The 26,967-nt window shown below is 40.2% G+C and overlaps 2 protein-coding genes across 2 annotated transcripts; one reads left to right on the top strand and one right to left on the bottom strand.

Moving 5' to 3' along the window:
• Positions 1-4,159: 4,159 nt before the first annotated feature.
• On the bottom strand, positions 4,160-12,030 carry LOC134650610 (ATP-dependent RNA helicase me31b). The gene is made up of 8 exons (XM_063505564.1): positions 11,899-12,030; positions 11,262-11,488; positions 11,095-11,176; positions 10,727-10,933; positions 9,810-9,981; positions 9,199-9,349; positions 7,927-8,122; positions 4,160-6,710 (listed from the first exon to the last, which is right to left on the bottom strand). The coding sequence occupies exons 2-8, from the start codon at positions 11,327-11,329 to the stop codon at positions 6,258-6,260; spliced, it is 1,329 nt and encodes a 442-aa protein (XP_063361634.1). The 5' UTR covers positions 11,330-11,488; positions 11,899-12,030; the 3' UTR covers positions 4,160-6,257.
• Positions 12,031-12,189: 159 nt separating this feature from the next.
• LOC134654497 (WW domain-binding protein 4) lies at positions 12,190-26,163 on the top strand. The gene is made up of 7 exons (XM_063509944.1): positions 12,190-12,193; positions 12,765-12,862; positions 13,221-13,412; positions 14,161-14,296; positions 14,753-14,852; positions 24,366-24,542; positions 25,913-26,163. Exons 1-7 carry the CDS (start codon positions 12,190-12,192, stop codon positions 26,109-26,111), a joined length of 906 nt encoding a protein of 301 aa, XP_063366014.1. The 3' UTR covers positions 26,112-26,163.
• The last annotated feature ends 804 nt before the right edge of the window (positions 26,164-26,967 follow it).

Here is a 26,967-nt window from a genome sequence, read left to right on the forward strand (position 1 = left end):
GACACGGACCCGACACGGATCCGACACGGACCCGACACGGATCCGACACGTTGACGCCACGAGTGCCGCCGACCTGGCGCCTTCGACAAGAGAACCATCCATCCCGATCATCAACTGCTAACCGTGTCTCGAAATTTGATGGTCTGTTATACAGAATTTAGGCAAACTATAAACCTTTCAACGTTTCAAGAGACAGACTATAAGTCCTTTAACCTTTTCGACGCCGTGTCAAACACAAAAGTTGGCACGCTGACGCCACGTCACCGAAGTGTCAAAACTGAAATTGAACTTTATGCATATGCACGTAGGTCTATGTTGCTCTGTGGTCTGTGACCGATTAATCGGTCTTTGGCGTTGAACCTACGGTGCGGATATATCGGTCATTGGCGTCCAAAAGGTTAATAATCACGTATCCCGTAGCCTGCAGTTAGTCGAAACACGCGTTTATGATGCATGCAGTGAAGACATTTTACCCGTGGTGTATTCTAGTAGTCGCCATCAGATATAGCCGCCAAGGTGCTCACAATTATCTGAACATGTCTGTATTGTCAAGGCGCTAGAAAGCGTTTTCAGATAATTATAGACTACCACAGGCTGCGTACATGGTTAAAGAAGCGCGACAAAATGTGTTCTTTTGGTTAATCATTCATATTGAACAATTAACTTAGGTACTTAGATATCGAATTTATTATATTTTCATTATTTGAACATGTATACCCGCCCAATAGTTAAAACACTAACTTAATTAGTAAGTAAATTTTCATAATATATATTGTTACCTACACAGGTATAGCAAGTAAGTGTTGAGTACACGAAAATATCACGTTTATCGTGTGCGTATAATATATGTAAACATATAACTGTTCCGTTATAGTCGGTCCATTTGACTGCAATTTGCAGATAGGTAAGTTAATCAATTAGACACTGACAAACAATAAATCAATTAGAAAATAATAGCAAAGTTAGTGTTTAACCCCACGCGGTAATATTGATCCCCTATCAAGCGAAACATTCTTAAATTGAACCACAAGCGTAGCGAGTGGTTCGATAAGTGGATTCTTGAGCGTTGCGAGGGTTATAAAAACTGCTACCAAATTCAATTTAATTTTTTTCACCACACCAACACGAGAATTGTCTGTTTTCCAAGAGTTAAGAGAGCTTTTACAATTTGGTGTGTTGAAATATAGGTATCTTGTTTACTATGCGAGCCTCCGTAAAAATTACAATTAATTTTGAGTACCACCTGGTATTGTGTATTAATTAATTTTTTTTTTAATGTGTGTTGCAGACACGTGGTGAGATTTTTTCATCACTATTTATTTTTTGTACTATACTTAAATTATTACTGCATTCCGTTTGAACGTAGCCAACGATGTCTCACGTCTTATTTTTTTACTTTTATAATTTATTTTGTTCTATTTTAATAATGATCTCTAGAATAGCTACTACATTGTATTTTTTGTATAGTCAGCAGTAGTTACAGCACAAGTTACATTTACATCGATAAACAATTCTGTCAATTCGATTTCTTTACTGAAGGTACAAATGCATTTCATTTTGTCACGTTCCTAATGCAATTAATATTTAAATTAAACGCAATATACACTTTTGAAAAAAAAATGAAATAATTGAATTTGTGTGTTCTAATCATTTATTGTTTTGAAGTAGATAGTCAGCCGAAAATAATGTAAAATTAATAAAACAAACTTAGTGTAAGGCCTGAGTGGACGCTCAAGTTGGGCGTGCAGCGGGGCGGGGCGTGCGGCGTGCATGTTAAACAAATGCAAACGTATAGGAGCGGCCTTAGTGCACGCTGCTCAAATCACTTGTGAGCCCGATGCCCCGCTGCACGCCCCGCCGAACGCTCCGCTCCGAGCGTCTACTCAGGCCTTACACTTAGAGGTGCATGTCCAACCGACCTAATGAAATTACAATACATTATTTGTACTTACTTCTGGTGCAGGTTATTTATTTTATGAATGTGTAATTTAATGTATTATTTCCGCCTTTTAAATTAAAACTTAACCATAATTTATTATCTTACTATAAAAGAAAACTGTGCCATTGTCATGAGACACCAACAATCTTTTGTATAAGTATCAAAGAATTGGTGTTGTTGAATTCTTAAAACATGTACCTTGGTCCTAAATGATTGAATTTTAATGTATTGTAAATGCGTTATTTAAGCGGAAATGTGTGTTGTTCTTATGTTAATGTACTTAATGATTATTGCGACTGATTTACAATAAATTTTAATAACCTTACTGGATGGCTATTTTGTTTGACCACTTGCGTTATTTTTATTTACTTTTTAACCCCCGACGCAAAAAGAGGGGTGGGTTAGTGAGCTAGTTACCGTCTAGTTCTAGCTTCCATCCACTTGACGGATATGCTACAAAGAATTGCAGTAGTACCTACTATAGTTTGTTTTTTTAGCATTAGAAAAAAGGTAAACAATCTAATACGATCATTTATATTCTTCAGCTTTCATAAACAATAGTTACTGATTTTCAAAAAGCGTTTTTCAATTAAAAGACGTCAAGATCGCTTACCTTCTTTCTAATGCTAAAAAAAACGAACTATGGACATATGTCGCAGTCGGATCGTATAATCCGCCGTATTACATTACGGCTAGCCGTTTTCAAAAACGGGCGTTTTGAAATGCGGCGGTTTAACGATTAGCCGGATTGAATGAGAATCCGCCGGAATGTATTCGGCGCCATACGTTCTTCAACACGGCTAGCCGTAATGTAATACAGCGAGTCATTATAAACTTCGTTTTTTTTTTAGCATTAGACGTTCGTCGGACTGTTTCTTTTCAAAAAACATTTCCTTCGCAACTTAACTAGACGGCGCGGGGCTCCTATTTCTGAGCGGTTTGCCCTTCGGGCATCTGAAACTACCTAACGAACCTACCTATTGATTTAGTGAGACGTCCGTGAAAACATTACACTTTGGGGAAAAAAGCGTAGGTAGTAGGTAGGTAAGTAGGTTCGTTAGGTAGCTTCAGATCCCCGAAGGGCAAACCGCCCAGAAATAGGAGCCCCGCAAAGGGCCGCAACGGGGCTCCGTCTATTTAAAGTTGTGAGGAAAATGTTTTGGGAAAAAAACACTTAGTGCGGTGGGACCATGGTAAAAATAAATTAAATTGCAAACATTGTCAAACTCCGGTTACGTAGGCGGCCTCTAGGCGGCCGAAAGAACTGGCGGGCTATGATGGCCGGCTCTTTATCATTTGTCACCATGGCTGTCACGTTCTAACAAATATGTAAGTGCGAAAGTGACGCATAGCATGACAGGTGATAAAAATACGAGCATGATAGCTGGTCTGGTCACTCTACAATCTAAATAGTAGATACGATGTGGCTAAACGTAGGCCGCCTTATTGAAGAACGTATCGCAATGACAATCCGGCTAATCGTCGAACCGCCGCATTTCAAAACGCCCGTTTTTGAAAACGGCTAGCCGTAACGTAACACGGCGGATTATACGATCTGACTGCGACATATCGATGAATGAAATTGGTTATGCTCGATTTTGTTGAGAATCCGTGAGAATCATAATTCTCGTATTTCAATCGTTCAATTAAAAAGCTTTTTAACATATAAGCTAAGCGAACTTCCGCAGCCCCATGCCCCCTTACCATCGGCGGTTGGCCGTAAGTAACCATTGACTTATATCTCAGGACTGGCCTTACGTGCACTAAAAATGGTACTATTTCAGCGGTCATTCACGAATTGGAACCAATCGCGCGGCCGCGCGCGCGTGATGCGAACTCATCAACCAATCGCGTTGCAGCGTTTTCACACCGCTGTACTGGCCCCATTTATGCTCCATTCTTATTGCCCGTGAGTGTAAGGCCTGAGAGGACGCTCATGTTGAGCGTGCAGCGGGGCGGGGCGTGCGGCGTGCATGTCAAACAAATGCAAACGTATAGGAGCGGCCTTAGTGCACGCTGCTCAAATCCCTTGTGAGCCCGACGCCACGCTGCACGCCCCGCCGAACGCTCCGCTCCGAGCGTCCACTCAGGCCTTACACTTAGGCTAGTCCTGAGATAATTATATGTCAATGGCCGTAACACTCTTCTATCGCAAAATGTGTACAGGCTTCGCGTTCAAAAGCAAGTATACGAAGGCTAAGTGAATCAAAACAACAAACATTTGGCGTGAAGAGTTTATTTTGGCCAATTTTCAACAATAATATATTTTTTTAATATCAAAAACAAAATCACAGAATTTTAACGACACTGCCACTGGAAAACACTAAATTTGCAAAATGCTAGTGTATAGATAGATAATAATAAAGGCATGATTTCTTAAGTAAATAATTACATGAGTTATAAAAAAATCTAGATTGATATGGTTAATTGTCAAATTGTCACTGGATGTTCAATTCAGTATATTTTTGTTTGTTTCAAGGATACAGGTACTTTACGATCTATATATCATTTGGTCTATCTGTAACATATCCCCATCAAACATACATCACTTGATTCACGGCATTACTTAACTTAGCATATCGGAAGACCAAATCAAACCCATATTCAGATAGACCTAAAACATAGTCAGCATGAAGATTATCACAGACAAATAATAGTTCCCATTGCTGCATCTTTCTTATATTGTTTCGCCTCTTTGTAACGGTTTTACCGTAGGTATAAACATTTACACTCATGTCAACAAAAACCACTTTCATTCATTACAATCTCTTGTTTCATACTATTATAACACATGCCAGAGCTAACTGTAATAGATTTGTTGACTATGTTTTCGAAAGTAAAAAGGCAAATATTAAATCTAATAGATACATCATTTTCTTAAGTTCCTTAAAAAATAACACAGTGAAGTATAAAATCATCAGTGGACTATTTTATCAAAGTATGTTACGAACTTCCGACTGAAGATATGAACATAGCACAATTCTTTTACACTGTGTTACACAAGTCAGCATTATTTATGTTAATAAAACTTACAGTGACAGTTTCAAATTACAAGTGTGAACATCGAATACTACTATAATTCCTACGCAGAATTCTGCAACAATATTGACAATTAAGATCAGGTACTAGCCAATTGGTCAAGTGTCCTCGGGCACAAGTCGTTGAAAGGCAGTGCCACACTATAGGAAATTATTTATTCCAAGTTATACTGAACACAGTTTTTTTACAATTTTACATTTAGCTACTTACTGACTGAAAATACAGACCAAACGTTTTAACTCTTCACTTGACATTCCCCATAAATTTCCCCAGAGAGTCAAAATATCATGTTACTTTAATAATCAAAACTAAATACTCTCTAAATTAAAATTCCCCTAGACCGAGCAATGTACCGTGACCGCAAGCCGCAGCGGTACTGTTCATTGCCCAGCCTCGTTGAAGTCACAGTTTCATCTAATTCAACAAAAAAATCATCCCCATAAGGTAAGGTAGGCGCCAGCTGCATCTATCATTTCCACCAATTTATTACAAGTCCTTCGAATCACTTCATTTCTTGGCCCGTGTTGTGTGAACATTTCTCTCAGAAACCAGAAAAAGAATTATAAAATAGATTTGATTTGTTACATTAGACATGCCTACCAAACCTTACACTATCTTAAGTTATCCTACTGTGACTTAGCTGCTTTACACTCGAAAATAATTTAACGACATTAATATGAAATATAAACACGGCTTGATGTTATAGACACTGTCCCAAGCAGACAAAGACAATGTCATTGACACTGGTTTTAAAAAATCATTTATCACAATATTAATTTGACAGATCGGCAGAGCTAGACTTCATACTCGCCCATATTACAGAATTAAGTTTTTAGAAATTCATTTGTAAAAGAAAACCGGCGCTAGCTCTACTGTACGAAATATGGGCAAGTATCCTCATGAACATCTGTCCAAAGTCTACCACAATTTATGTTAATTTCACTGACAAATCTAGGTAGACTTCCACAGATTCAGATAAATATTTTACGTTTTAACAATATAGGAATTCACGCACAGTATCCAATATGGACAAAGAACGTAGACGCCTCTCGCAAGTCCCGATGTTCGTTTTATATACACTTTAAAAAAGTAACCCATTCCAGGTTTAAAGTCTTATTTCACGATAAACTATTTACACGCACATTTCGTTACAATAAATTCATTACACTTTTTACAAATAAGTTTTTCGTTTTATGTTTTTATAGTAATCCATTCACCAGTCAGTCGGCGGCGCGGGCACTAGCGACGCGAGTGGCGACGGGCACGAGCGCGTCGCAGGTTACTTGTCCGTGTCTTCCTCCTCGCAGGTACGCGCCACGTACAGCGCCGGGTCGATGACCTTCGGGATCGGCTTGATCTCCGTGCCCAGCTCCTGCTCGATGCGGTGCAGGGCGAAGCGGTCCTCGTACGTGATGAGGTTGATGGCGATGCCGAGGTGGCCGAAGCGGCCCGAGCGGCCGATGCGGTGCAGGTAAGTCTCGGCCATGCGCGGGAAGTCGAAGTTGATGACGACGTTGACGGCCTGCACGTCGATACCGCGGGTGAACAGGTCGGAGCAGACCAGGTTGCGGCACAGGCCGGCGCGGAAGTCGTGGAACACGCGGTTGCGGTGCGCCTGCGCCATGCGCGCGTGGATGTAGTAGCAGCAGTACCCCAGCTCCGTGATCTTCTTGGCCAGCAGCTCCACGCGCTGAGTTGAATTGCAGAAAATGATGGACTGGTTTATTTGTAACTGTAACAAAACGATGCAATAAAATTAAGGTTAAATCAAAGTTAAATCCAAAGTTTGGGGTCGTATCTCGTCGCATAATAATTGATTGTCCTAATGTAATGTTACGCATATAACTCTTTTCGCATAATTTTTCTCCAGCTGGAACAGAATGTATTTTCGAAAATATTTTGCATAGGTTGTGTAGAATGGGGTAGGTTAGGTTTCTTTTATAATATTTCAGAAATGTTAATAGTTTCAACACAATAACAATTAATATGTAATATTACATTAGGACAATCAATTATTATGCGACCTAATATACATAGAACCCCAAAGTTTTACACCCCATGTGCGGTCGCATCTTGACGTTAGTAGCAGCAGCACGAGCCTCGCTCAAGGCACGCCTAATCGCTACATAGTATAAAACAAAGTCGCTTCCCGCCGTCTGTCTGTCTGTATGTATGCTTAGATCTTTAAAACTACGCAACGGATTTTGATGCGATTTTTTTTAATAGAGTGATTCAAGAGGAAGGTTTATGTATAATTTATTAACCCGTGCGAAGCCGGGGCGGGTCGCAAGTGAAGTATAAGCTTCTTCACACTACAACGGGGCGTGAGCAAAGCGCTAACGCGGCATGTTGCACGAGCACTTGGATGCAGGACTCCACGGCCTCGCTACCACCCCGTTCATGTCCCGCCGCATTTTAGTTAGCGACTTTAGGAAGCCTTTTGACGAGTTTGAGATCTGGCGCGCGCGTGACTCCATACATCTGGCGCGACTTGAAGTATGGACTCGCACGCGAGAACGCAACTCATGCTAGACCGCCTGGATCAACTTGAAATGCAGTAGCATGACAGCGCAAACCGAATGTAATGGATTTTCAATACAGTTAAAAGGGAACTACACTTATGTAAGTTACATGCATTCATTGATTTTCTGATAGCAAAGATAACATTTAGTAGGGTTATCGAATATTGCTGATTTATTATTTATATTATGTTATCTGTAATGTACTATAATGGCAGTTTGTAAAAACTTATACCTATTTGCAGTATCCCAATAAAAATTGGGTGAAAATAACTAAAATAAAATCATGTTCAGTAACAGTAAAAACTAAAGAATATGTCGTTGCACAGACTGTACATAGGTGGACCTTATTACAAAAGGCGACCGACGTACAGTTAAAAGTGTGGGCGATGCTACCATACAAAATAAAATTCGTTATTAATAACTCACCTTTGAAAATAGGGTATTTAAACAATGCACCTTCTGCCTCTCTTGTACAAATGCATAATATTGTGTGACTCCCTTCAGCGTGAGCTCCTCCATGAGGTTAATTTCGTACGGCTCCCTCAAGTGCTTCTCCATGAACTGCTTCACGCTCAATGGGAACGTGGCTGAGAACAGCAAGATTTGCCGCTCTTTGGGTAATCTGGGAAGTGTGTTTTATTAGTAACCAGCTGTACAGTAGAGAACCTAGGCTATCACTAAATAGATATTCCATTTCATTTTTATTTAAACAAATAAATATCTTGTTGAAATCAGGGATGTTGGGGATGCCGATTTTTTGACATCCGCGGATGCGGATTTTTAAAGGCTCACATCCGCGGATGCGGATGTCAAGATAGTACCATAAAAAACGTCAAATATTACATTTTAGTAATTTTTATTTCAAAAAACCGGCCAAGTGCGAGTTGGACTCGCGTTCCAAGGGTTCCGTGCATTAAGTCCCACTCACGCTTGACTGCTCATTTCTAATAGGTTTTTTTGGTTAATAACTAAATACCTAGCAGTCTAGCACTTACGCCGATGCCAAGACGTTCCTGTACTGACCTGTTCCACATCCGCATCTGCATTAAATCCGCATCGATTTTATGCGGATGCGGATGTTGAAAATAATGCGGAAGTTCCGCGGTTGCGGATGCGGATATTCGCAACATCCCTGGTTGAAATGACAAAGGCTAACATGTTTAAATGCTAGGGTTTCAAGGATTTGATTAACAAAAAAACAAATGTGCATATGTGGCTTTTCATTAGGACCCTTTTTTGTTAGAAAGCCGCATTAGACTTACGTCGTTCACGAGTGAGCGATTTAAATAAACTTAGTATCTTTTTGATTGAACTTGCTCATTCTTCAACTCACTGATGATTTAACTCGCTCAGTAACTCATCTGTCTCAGTGTTCCTTGCTCGCTCTTTCCCACATGATTCGAATGAGCCGGCCGAGCGTGATGAGCGAGTGAGACTGCGAATAGGTTCAGAATAATTCAGAGGGTGTCGGAAAAACATGGCGGGATCGTATCGCGTGACTCGCCATCTTGGTCGCACTTATAGCTGTATGTATCTGATCTGATTGATTGACATCTCTCTCTACTCAATCAGTTGCACAGAGCGAAATGAGTGATTATATAATCTTACATGCAGATTTGCTCTAACTTCCATTAGTCTACCTTTTCCTCTCATGTCTGCATTAGTGAGATTGTACTGTATATCAAATGAAATACTGACCTTGAAATAACCATATCCAGCATGCCCTTGAAGTCCTGAGAAAGAAGTTTGTCTGCTTCATCTAGGACCAGCATCCGGCACTGGTCCATCTTAGCAACCTGCTTGTCCATGAGATCAATCATTCGGCCTGGCGTGGCAATAATCACTTGCACTGGAATAGTAAAAAAACAATTAGAATATGATCACTACTTCAGTATGAAATACCAACCTACCACAGTTAAGTTTCAGAACTGTTTTTTCTCACTTATAGAAAGTGAAGGGGAATCCAATAAATATCATCATAATAAAGTAGTTTTAATGCAAATATGCACCTGTTACCTATTATGAACGAGTGTATTTTTGCTATACGAATAAATAAATAAATGCAGATGGTAAATGTACATATATAAACATAAAATATGCTTTGTAGGCTAGGCCTGTGACTTCTAAGCTTAGAAATGTTTAAACTGATCCCACTCCCTTCCCATCTTACTAGGACAGTTTCTGGGTATAAAAGGATCCTATATAAATTCTGTTTAGTTTTACAAACAAGCATCTAAAAAATCTAAACATATACACATCTATAAAATTTTTAAATTTTAAACGTAAGTTTAAAATGTTGAAATTCTTACCATTTTGATAAATACGCATAATATCATCTCTGAGGTTGGTGCCTCCTGTAGTTACCATTACGCGTATGTCTGTGTGTTTTGCCAGTTCAATACAAATTTGTGATGTCTGAAGTGCTAACTCTCTAGTTGGTACCACAATTAAAGCTTGAATAGCATCTTTTTTAGGATCAACCTAAAAAAAAATACCTATTAGACTAGAAAAGGTATATTATGATGACAACTTAACAAATATTGTTTGAATCAGAACTGTTTTTTCTCATTTATGGAAAATGAAGGGGAATCCAAAAGTATCATCATTTAAAATAGTGGATAAAACATTTGCACAGGTACAGTACAAATGCTATAGTAGGAATAGGCAATAATTCTCATTTCTTTGCATACTACATACATAACATAGGACATAATATAAAACTATGGAACCCTGTAAACACCATAGATATATGCTAATTTACCAAAGCTAAGAAGAATTAAATGACTTCCTTAGAAGTGACAGAATGTCCTATCAATCTGCAAAAATATAAGAACTATCAGAATATTTTAGAGATGAGATAAATAAAAAAGGTTTTACTCAATAAAATAAAGCTTGTAAAACTGACACTTCTTTGATCAGTGTCAGCTTCATAAATCAATGAGTACTAATACTAATACTTTTAAAAAGAACCCTCGTCGCAGATTCCAGGCAGTAATTAATTTTTATATCCCAATAGACTAAAACAATAAAAAATACTGCACAAATCCAAGTACCTGTAGCAACTAAAAATATGTGAAGTATTGAATTAAGATGAAATTAAACACAGAAAATTAACATTAGTCAGTCACCCTTTCTAATATTTGCCTCATCCTATGGTAAAGACATTAAGTAGGGTGATTTCAGGGCTGGCTACCCAAACATAAATTTATCATAATTACAAATTTACCTGTTCTAAAACTGGAATACAATAAGCTCCAGTCTTGCCTGTACCGTTTTTGGCTCGAGCGAGCACATCTTTACCACTAAGTGCAATGGGGATTGAAGCCTCTTGAATGGGGGACGGTTTTTCCCATCCCTTCTCAAAAATGCCCATCAGCAGCTCTCGTTTTAAGCAGAACTCTTCAAACTCATTACCTCTAGTATCAGTGACATCCTAAAAATAGAGATACAATTAACAAGCTACACACATTTTGGCTAATTTTAGTTCATTTTAATTACAAGATAATGTTACAGTGTAATTTTCTTAGTCACATTAGCACCAAGTGCTCGCATGATTATTTATTTTGTAGTAGGTAGATCAAGAAAATCACTTACACTAGTTCTTATTCTTCTATCTTTTGGGGGTATTTTTAATTTTGATTTCCAACCGATGTCGTCGACAGTTTTATCGACATCTCTGAAAATTTAAACAAACGGATAAATATAAGCATCTAAATTTTCCGTTATATGACAACGAACCCAACAAAGGAAAGTGTACAGACCCCTTATTCTGATTGCTCATACTGTTACCGACGTGATTACTTGAACTAATTCTATTTTCGGTCATCATTTTGCCAAACTATCCCACTTAGGGGTAATTAAAATTAGAAACAGATCACAATTTTTTTTGTCCAAGTCCGACACTAAACAAAATTTATTACAAGTCACTTTTAGATACATAAGCTATTTGAGAAGTTTATCACGTTCACCAAGTTAAGTCCAGGAATATCTGAAACAAGACATAAACGTTATCAACTACATAACGGTACTTCAAATTAGATTAGAACCGAACAAGACGCGTCAACAATCAAGATACCTATAAATACAATTTAAATGTTATTGACGCAAAATATCAATACAAATCGTTAACGGACAACTATTACATTAAAGGGATAGTATTATATGCATAAAACGAATTACTAAAACACTAATAAAGCCTAGGCTTACGATGAAGAAGATTTATAGCGATTCAATAGTGCAAGTTGTAAATTTCGCCTTAAATTTTTAATATGGCCGCCCGCCAGTGGCATCCAATATTACAATTATTACAGTAGACTTTAATTAAAGGAGACTAGATTAATTATCATAATGTATTAGAAAGTACGCTTTCTCTCGTGACTAATAATAAACAAACGTTACCTTGATAAAACTTTACAAAAGACGACGACACTCGATACTCGACGACGACATCACAGTAACAATTCACCAAAGACAAGATTTTCTTTTTTGAAAACTGACAATGACAACAATCTGTTTACCATAGACATCTAGGGTTGCCTGTGCTCTAAAAACTTGTACCGTAGTGGGTAGTGCTCAACCTGATTTTTTATCCTATTCATGTATACCACACTACCGCACCGCACCGCGACCTTGTTGCGCCACTCCCATAAGTGAGGGCGAGAACGACATATCTCTTTCTCGCTCTCACTTATGGGTACGTCGCTCCGTAACCTTGGTGCGGTGCGGTAGTGTGTTATGGCTATAAAATCGCATGCCATTTGTGGAAACGTCTGTAGACTCCTTAACATATAATTTATTTTCTTGTCTGTGGCACGTCATTCGGAAACCATCCATAATATTTATTTATTGTTTTTACCATCTCCAAAGTCCAAATCAATCCAAATAAGTAAGACTGATAAATATGCAATAATTTACTAGCTTTTCCTCACAACCACAAAAAACCTTTATTATCACGTATTTATGAAGATGATGAAGTCTACTTTTTTTTGTACTTTGCATGCCAAAATAAATAAATAACAAGAGCTGATATTCGAACGAACATATTACATTGACAGATGACATTTGACACAACTAACTAGTGTAAAATTGTAAATAGTGTAATGAAACATTTTGATTTATCTAACTAAACATATTTTCATTTAATCCTGCAGTTACATTTATTAAAAATACACAAGTTCAGTAATTGTTTGCGCTGTGAACTGTATTTAAGCAAAATGTACGTAACCAAATGTTACTTATATAAAAGTGTGGTATTTAATAATAAGTAACCTCTCCTTTTCTTCATTCCAGGACAGAATACTGGAAATCTCAAGCTCGCAAATATTGTGAATTTTGTAAATGTTGGTTTGCTGACAATAAAGTTGTAAGTAATACTTAAAAGTTCAAACTAAGCAAAGCTCCCAATGCTCAGTCCGTATGGACCGTAAAACGCTTATCTTATCTATCCTATCCTCGTAAGTCCCCGTGTACTAGTACAAGTACAAATTATATTCGAGTTTTGAACTCAAAAGAAAGTTTCAAATTCAAAAGCGTCAAAATTGCCCTGTGTCTTACGAGGCTACACTGCGGTTATCCCATTTTTACAGATTCGCTTACATATAATATTAACAGGTAAGACTGGACAATCATTATAATAAAAACATGTTGTTTAAGAAATTACCGTACTGGTTAGTTAAGAGTTACTACCCATACCTATTTACTTTTATGTGAATTATTTTCAGTCAATTTCTTTTCATGAAGGAGGGAAACGTCACAAAGAAAATGTGCAAAAACATATATCCCAGATCACAAAGAAAAGCACTAAAGAATTTAAACAAAAAGAGAAAATTGATGATGACATGAAAAAGATGGAGGCAGCTGCTATGGCTGCCTACTTGAAGGATGTACAAAATAACGCAGACCTCACCTCACAGGTACTGTTTTATGTTTACCTGGGTAAATAAACCTATTTAAGGAGTGTATATTTAAGGAATTAATATTTATGTACGTACCATTTTGTGCCTTATCAATATAAAAGCTGCTATACATCTCATATGATTGTCACTGTGACTAGGTACAAAATGGTACAGAAAACAAATGACTTGACCAAACTTTAGGCTAAAAGTATGAAAACATTTTAGTTTTTTACCACTGGTCTAATGTGACTAAAAACTACTACAGTTAATAAATTCATTAGACCATCATAGCCGTTTTGTGCGGAGATGGAGAGTATAATGGCCAATAATAGCCAACATCTTAGAGACTAAGTAATCCAATAATAATAGGTACATTGTCCATCATTGAGCATTAAAACCTAATAAATGACTAACCACACAAAAACTGACCTGATAACCCCTATGCCTACCCTACCTACCTTTTTTCTTAAAATTCTTATCTTCTGCTACTACTTTCTGGTTTATTATCAAGACTTCCTGTTTTAAATGTTGTCTATATGCATGGAAATATGCATTCAGATATTCAACATGCAAGACATTGTTTCTTTTGATTTTAACACATTCAGTGGCAGCGCGAGCTACGCGCTACGAGCGTAGCCGATAACACGGGAAAAACCGTATGTAGCGAAAAGCGCCTACGAACAGTGAACTACTAGCGAGTCACTGGAAGCGTAGTAAAGGTGTTAATTGTGCACTTAGATTGGGTAAATTTAGTCTTACATTTCAGAGTATCAACAACATGTTGGGTGAAAGCTCCTCAGACAAAAATGAACCAGTTGTGGTTCCACAAGCTCGGCCCGCTCCAGTTTGGCATGAGGTCAAAACTGATGATGGTTCATACTTTTGGAACACAGAAACCAATGGTACGGTAAATAAGTATAGATGTCTCACTAACATAGCTATAATAGTAAATTCAAACATCTAGGTATTTGTGGCAAGAGAAGGCAAGATAAACTTGCTAGCTGGGATATTACTTAAACATCTTGTAAACAATTCTAAATATTCATGTAAATTATATATCAAATTGCCAGTTAGATCAAAGAAGTTCACGGAAGCAAAATGAGGTCCTACTTGCTTCCTAGTTACAACTACATATATGCCAGGTTACACCGTGCAGTGCCTACTTTTCTGCACCCTCAGCCGCCAAATCCATGGACTTTATACGCGAAATGTACTATGAATTTATTGAATGAATGCAATTTCATTAAAGCAATCATAGTATATTTGGTAACTTAGTAAAGAACATTTTGACATTATGCAGCATAATATTATTCCACTTTATACGCAAATGGTACTAAATATTTTAATATTTATTTCAGAAACTACATGGGATCCCCCAGATCATTATTTATCACTTGCTGATCAGGAAAAAGAGAAACTGAAAGAAGAGGATGCAAAGAAGATTAAGAAAAAGCAAAAGTAAGCTTTAATGGGCTTTATTATAATACTGGAAATAATCTTTATCTTAAACTAAAATTCAGACAACTATAGTCAATAGGGATGTTTCCTGTACTCAAAATAAATTATTTCAAATCGTGCACGAAATAAAGAACCAGATAATTATTAGAAAAACAGACACAGCAGCTATTTTTAAACACAATTTGTATTTAATAAATCGGATTGAAATATAAAAAGTAGGTGAGTTTACCGTGCCGTCACTGTCGCGCCATCTATACCCAGCTATGTATATAATACACGGGCCTGAATCCAATTGGGTATAGATTCGCGTGGGCAACAAAATATTACCATAAATACATATAACACCATGCTACATGAGAGTAGGAGAAGGGGTCACCTACGACCACACTGTTACATGTACAAGTAAATTTACTTCCGAGTTGGCATCGCACGTTTCGTATCATTATGAGAGTGCAGTCTACTGGCCTATTCCAGAGTGACTCTCCCGTCCCGTACGATCGGTTCGCCTCCAGACTAGGTACTACCGTCTAGTACCCTGGTGTCCTACACACCACCTGGACGTGGGGGCGTTGCCCCCACGGGGTCCTCCATATGCCTGCCCCCTAGACCCGACCCTTGTACTCCAACTCATAACCGACCATACTACATGCTTTGCCTGTGTGCTTCCGATGCACACTCCAGGAAGCCCCGGGCTTCCCAGTCCAATGTCGAGATTGGACTATTACGTCTTAGTGAAACTACGTTAATCAAGGACCGTTGGTTAACCCCTTGTTCCACTCTCATGTAGCTAGGATGTCGATTACATAAGCATAAATATGTGTGTAAACACTCACCGGGGCAGGCTCCCGTTACCGCGTGGCGGCGCACCATGTACCGACTCAGTACACCCAGCGCCGTCCTACGCCCACTGACGTATTGCACGTACCTTTATTTCCCGCCATCAGAACTGTCACTCTGGCTGTCAGTGTTGCCACATGACAAGGTAACCTGGTTGATACCACTTACCAGCTTACATCGCGCTTGGCGCGACAGTCCCGAGGACAATGAAGGTTACTGCAGCAAGGCGAGCAGGTGTCGCGTCCACTCCAGGATTTTACCCCTGGCACGAATGGCTGCGATCCGCTTGCTTCTGCCGACGCCTCTTTCCTCTGGCTGCTCCTCTGGTGTTGGGACTTCAATGTGACTGGTCACGTCACATTCAGCCAGATCATCCGCGTCGACCGCCGGTTGTTCATCGTTCATCGGGCACAGGCATGCTGTTTGGAACTTTCAACTCCTTGCTGTCCTCTTCAATCTCAGTCGAGCCTGTTGCTACAGGTTCTACCTCAGGCGTCTCGTCATCTACCTCCAGCGGGTAGAGATGGCCAATGGAACGTGTTAAAGTAGAATCGTCAACCTTGACCCTCGCTACTCTACATTCACCATCACTTCCCCTGATCAGCTCGTGGATCTTCCCCACTTTCCAGAGGTTTCTGTTCTTGAGATCCGATTTAACCTGTACAAGGTCGCCTACTTGTGGTGATCGATGAGATTTAACTCTAGGCTGCTTGGGTGAGTTGTTGTACCTCTCTCTCAGACTAGCAAGATACTGCATGACGAACATTCTCTTGAATTCCGCTAGGATATTGCATCCTCTCTTCCAGCTCTCAAACAGGTCGCTCTTTGTAGCAGTGTTACAAGTCGGAATATCCGCGGCAGATGGTCTCATAGTCAAACATTGTCCTAGGCTTAAGAAATCTGCCGGACAGAGAACATGTTCCACCTCTGTACCGACTCTTGTCAGTGGTCTTGAGTTAAGTACTGTTCCCACTTCCTTTATCACCGTCAGTAACCTGGTATCATTGAGAAGGTGCTTTTCTAGGGTTCTTTTAAGGCAATGCTTCACCAATGCCACCAGCCGCTCGTAAAACCCTCCATGCCACGGTGCTAGTTGACATATGAATTTCCATTGGATGTTATTCTCAACGCAGTATGGCTGTTGTACCATTTCAGCGACTAACTTAAAACAAGTCGCATTATCTGAGTATATCCGTTGTGGCTTGTTTCTAGCAGCTATGAACCGTCGCAGGGCTAGGAGACATTCTTCAGCCGAAAGGTCCTTCACGATCTCCAGATGTATCGCTCTTACTGTCAAACACGTGAATAAGGCTACCCAACGTTTCTCTTTACCAGTCTGGGTACTCACAAACAGCGGTCCCAGATAGTCAACGCCAGTGTAAGTGAAGGGTCTGTTGTAATTGACTCGTTCTGAAGGCAGCGCCGGTGTGGCTGGTAAACGATACGGCCCGCCGCCGTGTTTGACACACTGGGTACATCGCTTCAACACCTTCATCACCTGGGCTTTCTCTTGGGGTATCCAATACCTTTCCCTGATGATACTCAAAGTATATGGAGCCCCGACGTGGTAGTTACTCTCATGCGTCTCCTTCATGATTCTGTCAGTGAACTCAGAATTCTTTGGCAGTAGTATCGGATACTTCATGTCATAGCTCCAGGTGGTGTTCGCCATACGCCCACGGCACCTAAGAAGGCCGTCCACATCGACAAAGAGATCTAGGTTTCGTGCTAAGTGTGTTCTATTACCATCTAGTTCTTCTTGGAAGTGCTTGCTTTGTAGATCTTTTATCTCTGACATATTTTTGCCAACGATGGTCTGCTGCTGGATGCCTACTTCATGGTGATTGTCAGGATTGTCAAGTTCCATGCTTTCATCAGTAGGATATTCACCATTCTCTGTAGGTATACTCAAGTCCTGGGCGTCCATTGGTTCAACAGGATCACTGGGACTTCTTTGCTCCAGGGCCTCGCTCTGGTCAGCGTCATCACCAATGGGTACTTCCTGTGTCGGCTCACCTGGGTCGTCACCCAGGACCTCCCCAACAGAAAGAAGGTTCTGATGTGCCTCATCGTACGTAGAACATCTCTGTGTTGGGATGGTCACGCTTTATTTCATTTACCCTGTTGGCAACAAAGGGTGGGAGCAGTTTGTATGACCTCCAACTAAGTAGCACCAAACTATCTGACCACATATATTCTTTCTCTATGTCAAGATCAAGATGGTTTCTTACGTATTTCAGGAGTCTGCTTCCAATCAGAAATCCTAGTAGTTCTAGTTTGGGAATTTTCAATTCATCTTCGTCTTTGGTCTGTGACACGTGTGATTTTGCCATCAAAATGGAGACTGATTTTCCTTGACCGTCTTCAATCACTTTAAGGTAGATAACGGCAGCATATGCATCTTTGGAGGCATCTGTGAAGCAGTGCAAGTGGTACTTAAGCTCACTCCTTGAGGCATTTGTTCCGATGTGCCTAGGCACCTCTGTGTCTACTATGGATTTCAGACTTTCCATGACATTCTTTACAGACTGTGTCATCTTCGTAAGTAGTTCTGTATCCCACTACATTTATTTTCACAGATATTCTGGAAGATCAGCTTCATTGACAACATGAGTGGGCATACAAAGCCACCTGGGTCATACACATGTGCTAGAGCCCGTAGAACTTTTCATTTTGTGTCTATCGGAGGATCTGTGCTGAAGTGGTTCTCAGTCAAAAAGATCAAGTCATACTCCTTAATCAACTGGAGGTGTAGTCTTTTCAGGTTACTCTTCAATCGACCTAAGGTCAACCCAAAATTTGATGGCAAATCTGGTGGGTACTCAATCCAGGGCCATTTCACTAAGTACCGACCTTCCTGATATTGCACAGTCTCGTTGAAGTGACGGACTGCTTCTTCTTGTCTCGTAGCCTTTGGAGAGTCCGTAATCCCTAGGTTCTCTAATGACCATAAGAACCTTACATCTATGTTTCTTAAAGGCAGATCTGGCTCACTGAAATATGTGCAACTGGGAGTGTGACATTGACAGTATGTGACCACTGAGAGTTCTCCACTTCTTTCTTCAGGAGTAAGCTTCCCCGAAGGCACCCATCCAAAATCCGTATCCAATAACCAAAAGTCTTCGGACACCTGGATCTTTCTTCCTGTGATGATAGCGCCAAAGTAGTCATTCCCAATGAGTACATCAACAACCTCTCCAACTGTATCATCATCAGCAACAATGTCGACACTCCAGGATACTTGACGGATGTCACCGGAACTTTGTCTTTAATTAACATCACGTTTCGTCTGGATGTCGACTGTTGTTGAGGGAGTCGACGTCTCCATAGGTTCAGAAGCTCCGAAGGTGAAAATGAGTAGGTCTTCCTGGAGGGTAGGCAGGTCTAACTTTTTTGCAGCTGCCAGAGTAATATAACACCGCTGACTAACACAGTCAATGTAGATTCTGCCTTTGTTCCTTTTTTTAGTGTGAGGGTTCTAAAGAGTTGCCACTGCGGTCATCTGAGGCCGGATTGGGACAGAATATAAGTAGGTGGTCTCCTTTACAGCGGAAGCAAGCAATCTTGCGCTTGCAGGTCGATGCCATATGATTGCGTCGGAGGCAGTGGAGACACCTTCCCGTTACTTGCTTCTGCCGAGCTTCGACTGTAGTGTATTTTCGACAGTCCCTGCTAGCATGTCCCTTCAGGATCACAATAGATCAGCGATGGTCGCAGTGATACATAGGCTTTGGAGCCTTATATAGCCCCTAACAAGAAGAAGATGTCCCTTCAGGTTGCAGAACAAGCATGCTCTCTTGGCTCGCTTAGAAGGTGGTGCTCCAGCATTTCCTGCAAGTTTCCTCTTCCGGCTATTCTGAGACCTCTCCTCTGTACGGACTTGCAACGCCTCAGTTGTGCTACTGCCAGGCACAGCAATGAACTCTTGGCTTGGTACTGACTTTTCCATTGCCGTGATAATTCTATCTAAATTGTTTCTGATTGCCATCAAGTCAGTACCTTCACCGATGAGGTGGTGCTCATGTATCACCTTTTCTGGGAATTTTGACAACACTAATGCTCTTAAATGGTTACCTCCAACCGGTTCCCCGAGTTTCTCCAACACTCTGATATTCCGTTCAACACTGTCCAGGACACTCCGACAGCTGGCACTAGTATAGTCTGCCTTTTGGAGGTTGTTGAGGGCCGTATAATGTGCGTCGATCAGTGTCAGTTGACCCATAACGTAGCTTCAAAGTTTCCACCGCAATGGAGTAGTTCGCGTTGGTAGCCGCTATTCCTGAAACTGTTTCAAGCGCCGTGCCCTTTAGGCAGGTCAGAAGATACATTAGCTTCTCAGACTCCTGTAACTCTCTATTGTGTACATTAGCAGCAAACCGGTCCCAAAATTCGCACCATTTCAACTTGTCCCCCGAAAACGTTGGAAGGCTTAGTTCAGGTAGCTTGGATTTTTTGACAGTTTCACTCCGCCTTTTGCTAATCTGCCATGCAATTTCCAATTCAGTCAATAGATCTTCAGCCTTAAGTTGATTTTGAGTCATTCCAACAACATCTGCATCCGGTACAACACATAAGTACTGAAATAACTCCTTCTCAAAGGTCCCCAAGCATTGCTTCAGTTTCAAGTGGATTTCTGTGAACTCCTCTTCACTGACAGCTCCCTCCGCTTGCAACTGCTTCCAGAGTGCTTGAGAGTCCGCAGTCACCTTTTGTAGTCTTTCATGGCGCAGCTTAACCCGACTGTGCAAACTTGCCATGGTGACAGCTGAAATTAATTAACACAGCCAGTTAGCCTACACTGCAGTCTAAGGTGCAAAAAACCATCATGGCTACATCCATGGCTAGTCAATGCTATATTTTTATAAGATAACTAATTCAAAAATATAGGTAGTATTCGTCTCGGCGGAGCCACTACCGTGCATCCATTTACTTTCTTCAGCGTAATGTTGTCTTATAAGGTGATTTCATGTCGAATGTTCCCATCAAAATAAATAGATCATTACGTATCTATTGTTTAAAACTCACCCTGAAAACCGTGATGCCGTAGTTCTTTCTTTTTTCGTTCCGGGCGGAGGAATGAATACGCGTGTCCGTGTCACAAAACTCGTCTCAAACTGGCCAGGTACATTCCCTACTTCTTTGTGCAGCTGTAATGTACACATAATACCACATTTTACAAAAGAATATAACATATTTGCTGATAATTCGAAGATAAACTTTGCCGCCGGGAAGCCGACAGCTTCATGGCGACTCAACCAAGTTCATCACAACTCATCCGTACCTGCAATTCTGCTGCAACTCGCTTTGGGAATAATTCCTTTTACCAGAACTGAGATCGCAATCCTCACAACACTCTGATTTATTCACGAACACACTAAATGATGAACTTAACAAGAAACTTCAAGACACCACTCGCTCAAGTAACTTTGAATACCGCGAAAATTCCGTTTTTTCTTCGTTTTTTTTCTCAACTTGTTGGGTCTTGCCGGAGTTGCCAATGCGCGGTGGTGCGTTCCAATTCTCATTCACGTCCGGAAGATTTTTCGACTTATCGGTAAATTTACCACGTAATAAATCTAATTAAATGTAAATAATAATTAAAGATTATTATAAGTAACCGAATTAACAAAGGGTAATTATAAATTGCCCTTCATCTACATTCCTTACCAAACTCGTTCATTTATCACTGAAAATAAAATTATGAAATCCGAACGTACCCTTAAGGGCATAGATAAGAATAAAAACCATTATGTCACAATCACATAAATGGTATGATGGCCAACATAACACAAAAAATACCTTATGACTAAATTCCTAAAAGAAATTATTACACAAGAACGAATGTATAATTATAACATTAATGTAATATTTCATTATACTTAATCTAGCCTAGGGTGCACCCTTTTACGTCTAAAGTGAAACAAAGGTTAAATTAGTACTATAAAATTAAAACAACATTCAGGGTTTATTTCTTTAATAAACTTCGTTGAAAGCTGTGAAAGAAATAATGATTAATTACGTACATATTTTCAAAACAAAATATGTCAACCGGGTACCTTGAGCTCAACCAATTCAAAACTTAATTTGACAATCTCGGCTGCAAGGCCCTTCAAAAGGGATTTACAGATGGAATAGCCAAACCTAATCTGGCTTCCCATCATCATCAGAAATCCCAGCATCTCCACCATTTTTGTCGCGCCATCTATACCCAGCTATGTATATAATACACGGGCCTGAATCCAATTGGGTATAGATTCGCGTGGGCAACAAAATATTACCATAAATACATATAACACCATGCTACATGAGAGTAGGAGAAGGGGTCACCTACGACCACACTGTTACATGTACAAGTAAATTTACTTCCGAGTTGGCATCGCACGTTTCGTATCATTATGAGAGTGCAGTCTACTGGCCTATTCCAGAGTGACTCTCCCGTCCCGTACGATCGGTTCGCCTCCAGACTAGGTACTACCGTCTAGTACCCTGGTGTCCTACACACCACCTGGACGTGGGGGCGTTGCCCCCACGGGGTCCTCCATATGCCTGCCCCCTAGACCCGACCCTTGTACTCCAACTCATAACCGACCATACTACATGCTTTGCCTGTGTGCTTCCGATGCACACTCCAGGAAACCCCGGGCTTCCCAGTCCAATGTCGAGATTGGACTATTACGTCTTAGTGAAACTACGTTAATCAAGGACCGTTGGTTAACCCCTTGTTCCACTCTCATGTAGCTAGGATGTCGATTACATAAGCATAAATATGTGTGTAAACACTCACCGGGGCAGGCTCCCGTTACCGAGTGGCGGCGCACCATGTACCGACTCAGTACACCCAGCGCCGTCCTACGCCCACTGACGTATTGCACGTACCTTTATTTCCCGCCATCAGAACTGTCACTCTGGCTGTCAGTGTTGCCACATGACAAGGTAACCTGGTTGATACCACTTACCAGCTTACATCGCGCTTGGCGCGACAGTCACTACATTCGTTTTCATATAAATTCCATATTAGCAAATCGTTTTGACAGTTCTAAAAAAGAAGCTGATTTGACTAGTAGCAATGTAGCCTATTTACGATGACTAATTTATACTGAGAATAATTTTATCAAAACCATATTTACACGAAAAATACTAGGTACACATTATAAGAAATACAGGGTGGATTTTCTTTTTGGGTCAGTGAAGGCAGCTACCAGATCCCGTGCTGCTACGATAAAACGGTCTAAGAAGACCTTCCCTCGATTTCAAATTAATGAAGATTGGCTTTTACAGATTTTGGGAAAAACATACAGGGTGCGAGAAAAAGGTCATTTTTGACAAACATTTTTTTTGATGCCAATCGATCCCATTCCGATTAAGGATCAAAAGCTTGTATGGAACCAAAAAAAAATTTCCGGCTGGAAAAGCCACAAATCGAGGAAAACTTTTCCCATACAATTTGTATGAAAATGAAAACTTTTATTTTTCACATGCTATTTTTGTATGCCAATCGATTCCATTCCTATCCAGTATCAATAGTTTCTTTGGGGTCAACTTACGGTAATGTATTAAAAAGCCACAAATGAAAGAAAACTTTTCCATACATTTACTATGGAGAAAACGTGAAATTAAATTCACATTTTTCTATCTGGCCAATCAGTTCTGTTACATTAGGGACCATAATACTGTATGAAGACATTGCTGTAGGACTGATGGGCGAGATAGAAAATTGAGAATAACATTTCACATTTTCCCCATAGTAAATGTACGGAAAAAGTTTTTATTAATTTGTGGCTTTTTAGTACATTACCGTAAGTTGACCCCTAGGAAACTATTGATACTGGATAGGAATGGAATCGATTGGCATACAAAAACAGCATCTGAAAAATAAAAGTTTTCATTTTCATACAAATTGTATGGGAAAAGTTTTCCTCGATTTGTGGCTTTTCTAGCCGGAATTTTTTTTTGGTTCCATACAAGCTTTTGATCCTTAATAGGAATGGGATCGATTGGCATCAAAAAAAAAGTTTGTCGAAAATGACATTTTTCTCGCACCCTGTATGTTTTTTCCAAATTCTGTAAAAGCCAATCTTCATTAATTTGAAATCGAGGGAAGGTCTTCTTAGACCGTTTTCTCGTAGCAGCACGGGATCTGGTAGCTGCCCTCACTGACCCAAAAAGAAAATCCACCCTGTATAGTAAGAGATCTGCTGAATCTGTCTGTATGTTCATCTGTCAGTCCTGGCTCTATTTCATGAATCATTCAAAGTGTCTCCAATATGAATGCAATCGGAATTATAGAGAGTGAGTACTTTTACTGCAACTAGGAGAATTAATAATAAAAACAAAATGTGAATTTAAAATTGGTAAACAGGATTCCTACAGTCAGCAGCAGAAGTTGCTAAGCGGGCGAGGTGTTCAAAGTTACCTTGACGCACTCATATTCTCTTAACAATAAAGTCACGTCAAGATCATTTTGAACACTTGGCCCGCTTAGCAACTATTGCAGCTGACTGTACAAGAAACATTTACTTCGCTCCATTATTTGATGTACTTAACACGCACTTTACTGGTTAATTTTACTTAAAAGCATCACTCGGAATTATTCCAAAGCATCATTCATACTTACTGCACAGGTATGAAGACATGTATATTTTATAACAATAAATGATACACTCCATATTGTTTTAGAGAACAGAAACACAAAGAAGCCGTAGTGGAAGCGAAGGCGCACCTCGCCCGCGAGAGCATGCGAGCGCTGTCCGTCAGGAAGGAGCGCCCGCCCCGGCCTGCCCCCGCGGCGGCGCACTTCGGGCCCCAGCCCCGCGCCGCCAACCCGTACGGCACGTGGCAGGCCGTTCAAAACAAGTGAGTGCAACTAAACTATAGGCTGGCAAACACATTCTGTCAGTAAGAGCAAGGAAAAATATACTCATCCCTTTATTTCGTGTGCTAGTATTAGCGTCAGACATAGACAGTATGATTTTCTCTATGTTTGCAATGAGACAGCCCTGGGCCAAAATATACTTAAGGAACTATAGAGTTGCCATACGCGTGCGGTGCGCTCCTGTGGGACTAGGGTTGCCAGATGGTCGGGATTCGGCGGGATTCTCCCGATTTTTAGCATGTGTTCCCGATTCCCGACGAAGTGAAAATTGTCCCGAAAAACAGCTTCACGTTATAAAACAATCATTTCAAGTTCCGAACTGTCGTCGAGCGAGCAAGCGACCCGCGTCGAGCCCGTCAGCGCGCGCGCGGGGCGCGCGTGGCGAGATTGGGCAGAGCAGCTGACGCAGTGCCAATAATGTAAAATATCGTTGTTTTTAATACAATTCATTTAATTTGATAGGTTTTTTTCCCGACTTAAGGCCCAAAATCCCGAAAAATTTATATTTTTTCCCGATAATAGCGGCTTTCGATCTGGCAACCCTATGTGGGACTGAACATACCTCGCGTTTACATATAGGTACCTAAATTAAAAACACGTTTTAATATTTTCTGATAACATACCGAAAACAACCTACGTAATTTAGTCGGGTACATTCTTGCCCACCAAGCTTTGGTGAGGAACGAGACGTCTAACGTTTTGACGCAATTCTTAGGACTTTTTAGAAGTAGGCAAAATTTCAAGTGAGACTATGACAAAAGGCAAACAATAATAGCCCTTTTACTGCTACTCCTACTGAAAGTTCTATAAGACCATCCCGTTCGGTCATCTCCCCCCTCCCCCCTTGTCTTCTTTATAGTTATACTTCAAGGAGTGCAACGACAAATTAATGTGTAACTCGCATTGTATGTCTTTGTCTGTTTCAAATTTAGATACCTACATTTTGACTGATTAAGATCTCGATGTTGCCCTTGGAACGTTTTTTCGCGATTTCAGGGTTTTTCTTTTAGATTACCTACTGGGTCAGTGAGAGTATTACTAACGACATTTTTACCTCGCGAAATATTACCGGACATTTAAAAAACTTTCCCCGCCGCAGGTACTGTACCAGAAGTTGTAGGCATTACCTTGCCCATACCTTGTCAATACTTTGTATGAAGAACCCGGACTAATCCCAATAAGGCTTAGCTTCCCCTCTGGGTTGGAAGGTCAGATAGCAGTCGCTTTCGTAAAAACCATCGTCAATTCTTGAAATTAGTTGCTAAGCGGACCCTCCCACGAGCCGTGGTTAAAAGCCGAGGAAGATAGTGACATCGTGAAGCCAAGAACGTGATCTCACGAATATTTTCAGACCAGTGGAGCAAATCGACCTGCAGCTGCCGAAACCCGAGAAGGAAGTGCTGCCCCCGCCCGTCATCATGGAGCCGGAGGCGCGCGCCACGTTCGGTGAGCGGCGCGTCGACTCGCTCGGCCACGGCCCGGTACAGTTCAAGAAGAGGAAACTCAACAATCCCAAACGGAATATGCGGCAGAAGCTAGATGATGATTGATCACTCATAATAATTATGCTTTAAGTAAAAATATAATATTTTTTTTATCAAATATGATTTTATTACTCTCGATAAATACATGTTATTCGTCCTAGACCCCGAGGGCCCCGCGGTGTGACAGATCCACTCATAAGTAATTTGATATGTTCCCTAGATGTAACCAGGTCAACTAGGTACCACCAAGTAACAACTCTGGTAACAACCAGAGGTAACAACTGAGATTTTTTTCTCATCTGTTTTCTGTGGTAACAATTGAGAAAAAGATGAAGTGAAGTAAAAGGTGAGAAAATGTTCTCTATTGTTACCACTGATATATGGTGGCAACAACTTGGTGGTAACTAGTGGGAATTAAAAACACCACAAATCAGCCGGGCATATTTCGCCTTAAGCGGATGTGTTTCATTAGATACCTACAATTTTAGTTTATTTGTCATTTGGGTGTCCCCAGATCCGCATACTTCCAATATTTCGATACGAGCTCAACCCACAGAATAAGTAAGATACGAATATATTATCGTAAGGTATGTATTGGAGATGCGTTACGCATTCACAATTGCCTATGACGCGTGTAGGTAAATACGATATTTCTAGATTGATATGTTTAAAAGTAGAATAAAATTAGAAAAATAGATTCAGTTCAAGAGTTTTCATACAAAATATTGTTTGTCTAAATTTAGATCTAATATATATTTAGAGACAAAAATGATATAGTATTTTGCCCAGCTGTGCCAATTTCACTAATATATTGAGAATAAAATATTTAAGTAATACCTAATGTTTTTCATTAGGTAGGTACCTTATTGTTCCACTTTCGTAAACTTTTTGGAGCATTGTGCGATCATAGGTAAGGCTAGGT

The sequence above is a fragment of the Cydia amplana genome, chromosome 1 (genome assembly GCF_948474715.1).
Source record: "Cydia amplana chromosome 1, ilCydAmpl1.1, whole genome shotgun sequence".
NCBI classification, from domain to species: Eukaryota; Metazoa; Arthropoda; class Insecta; order Lepidoptera; family Tortricidae; genus Cydia; species Cydia amplana.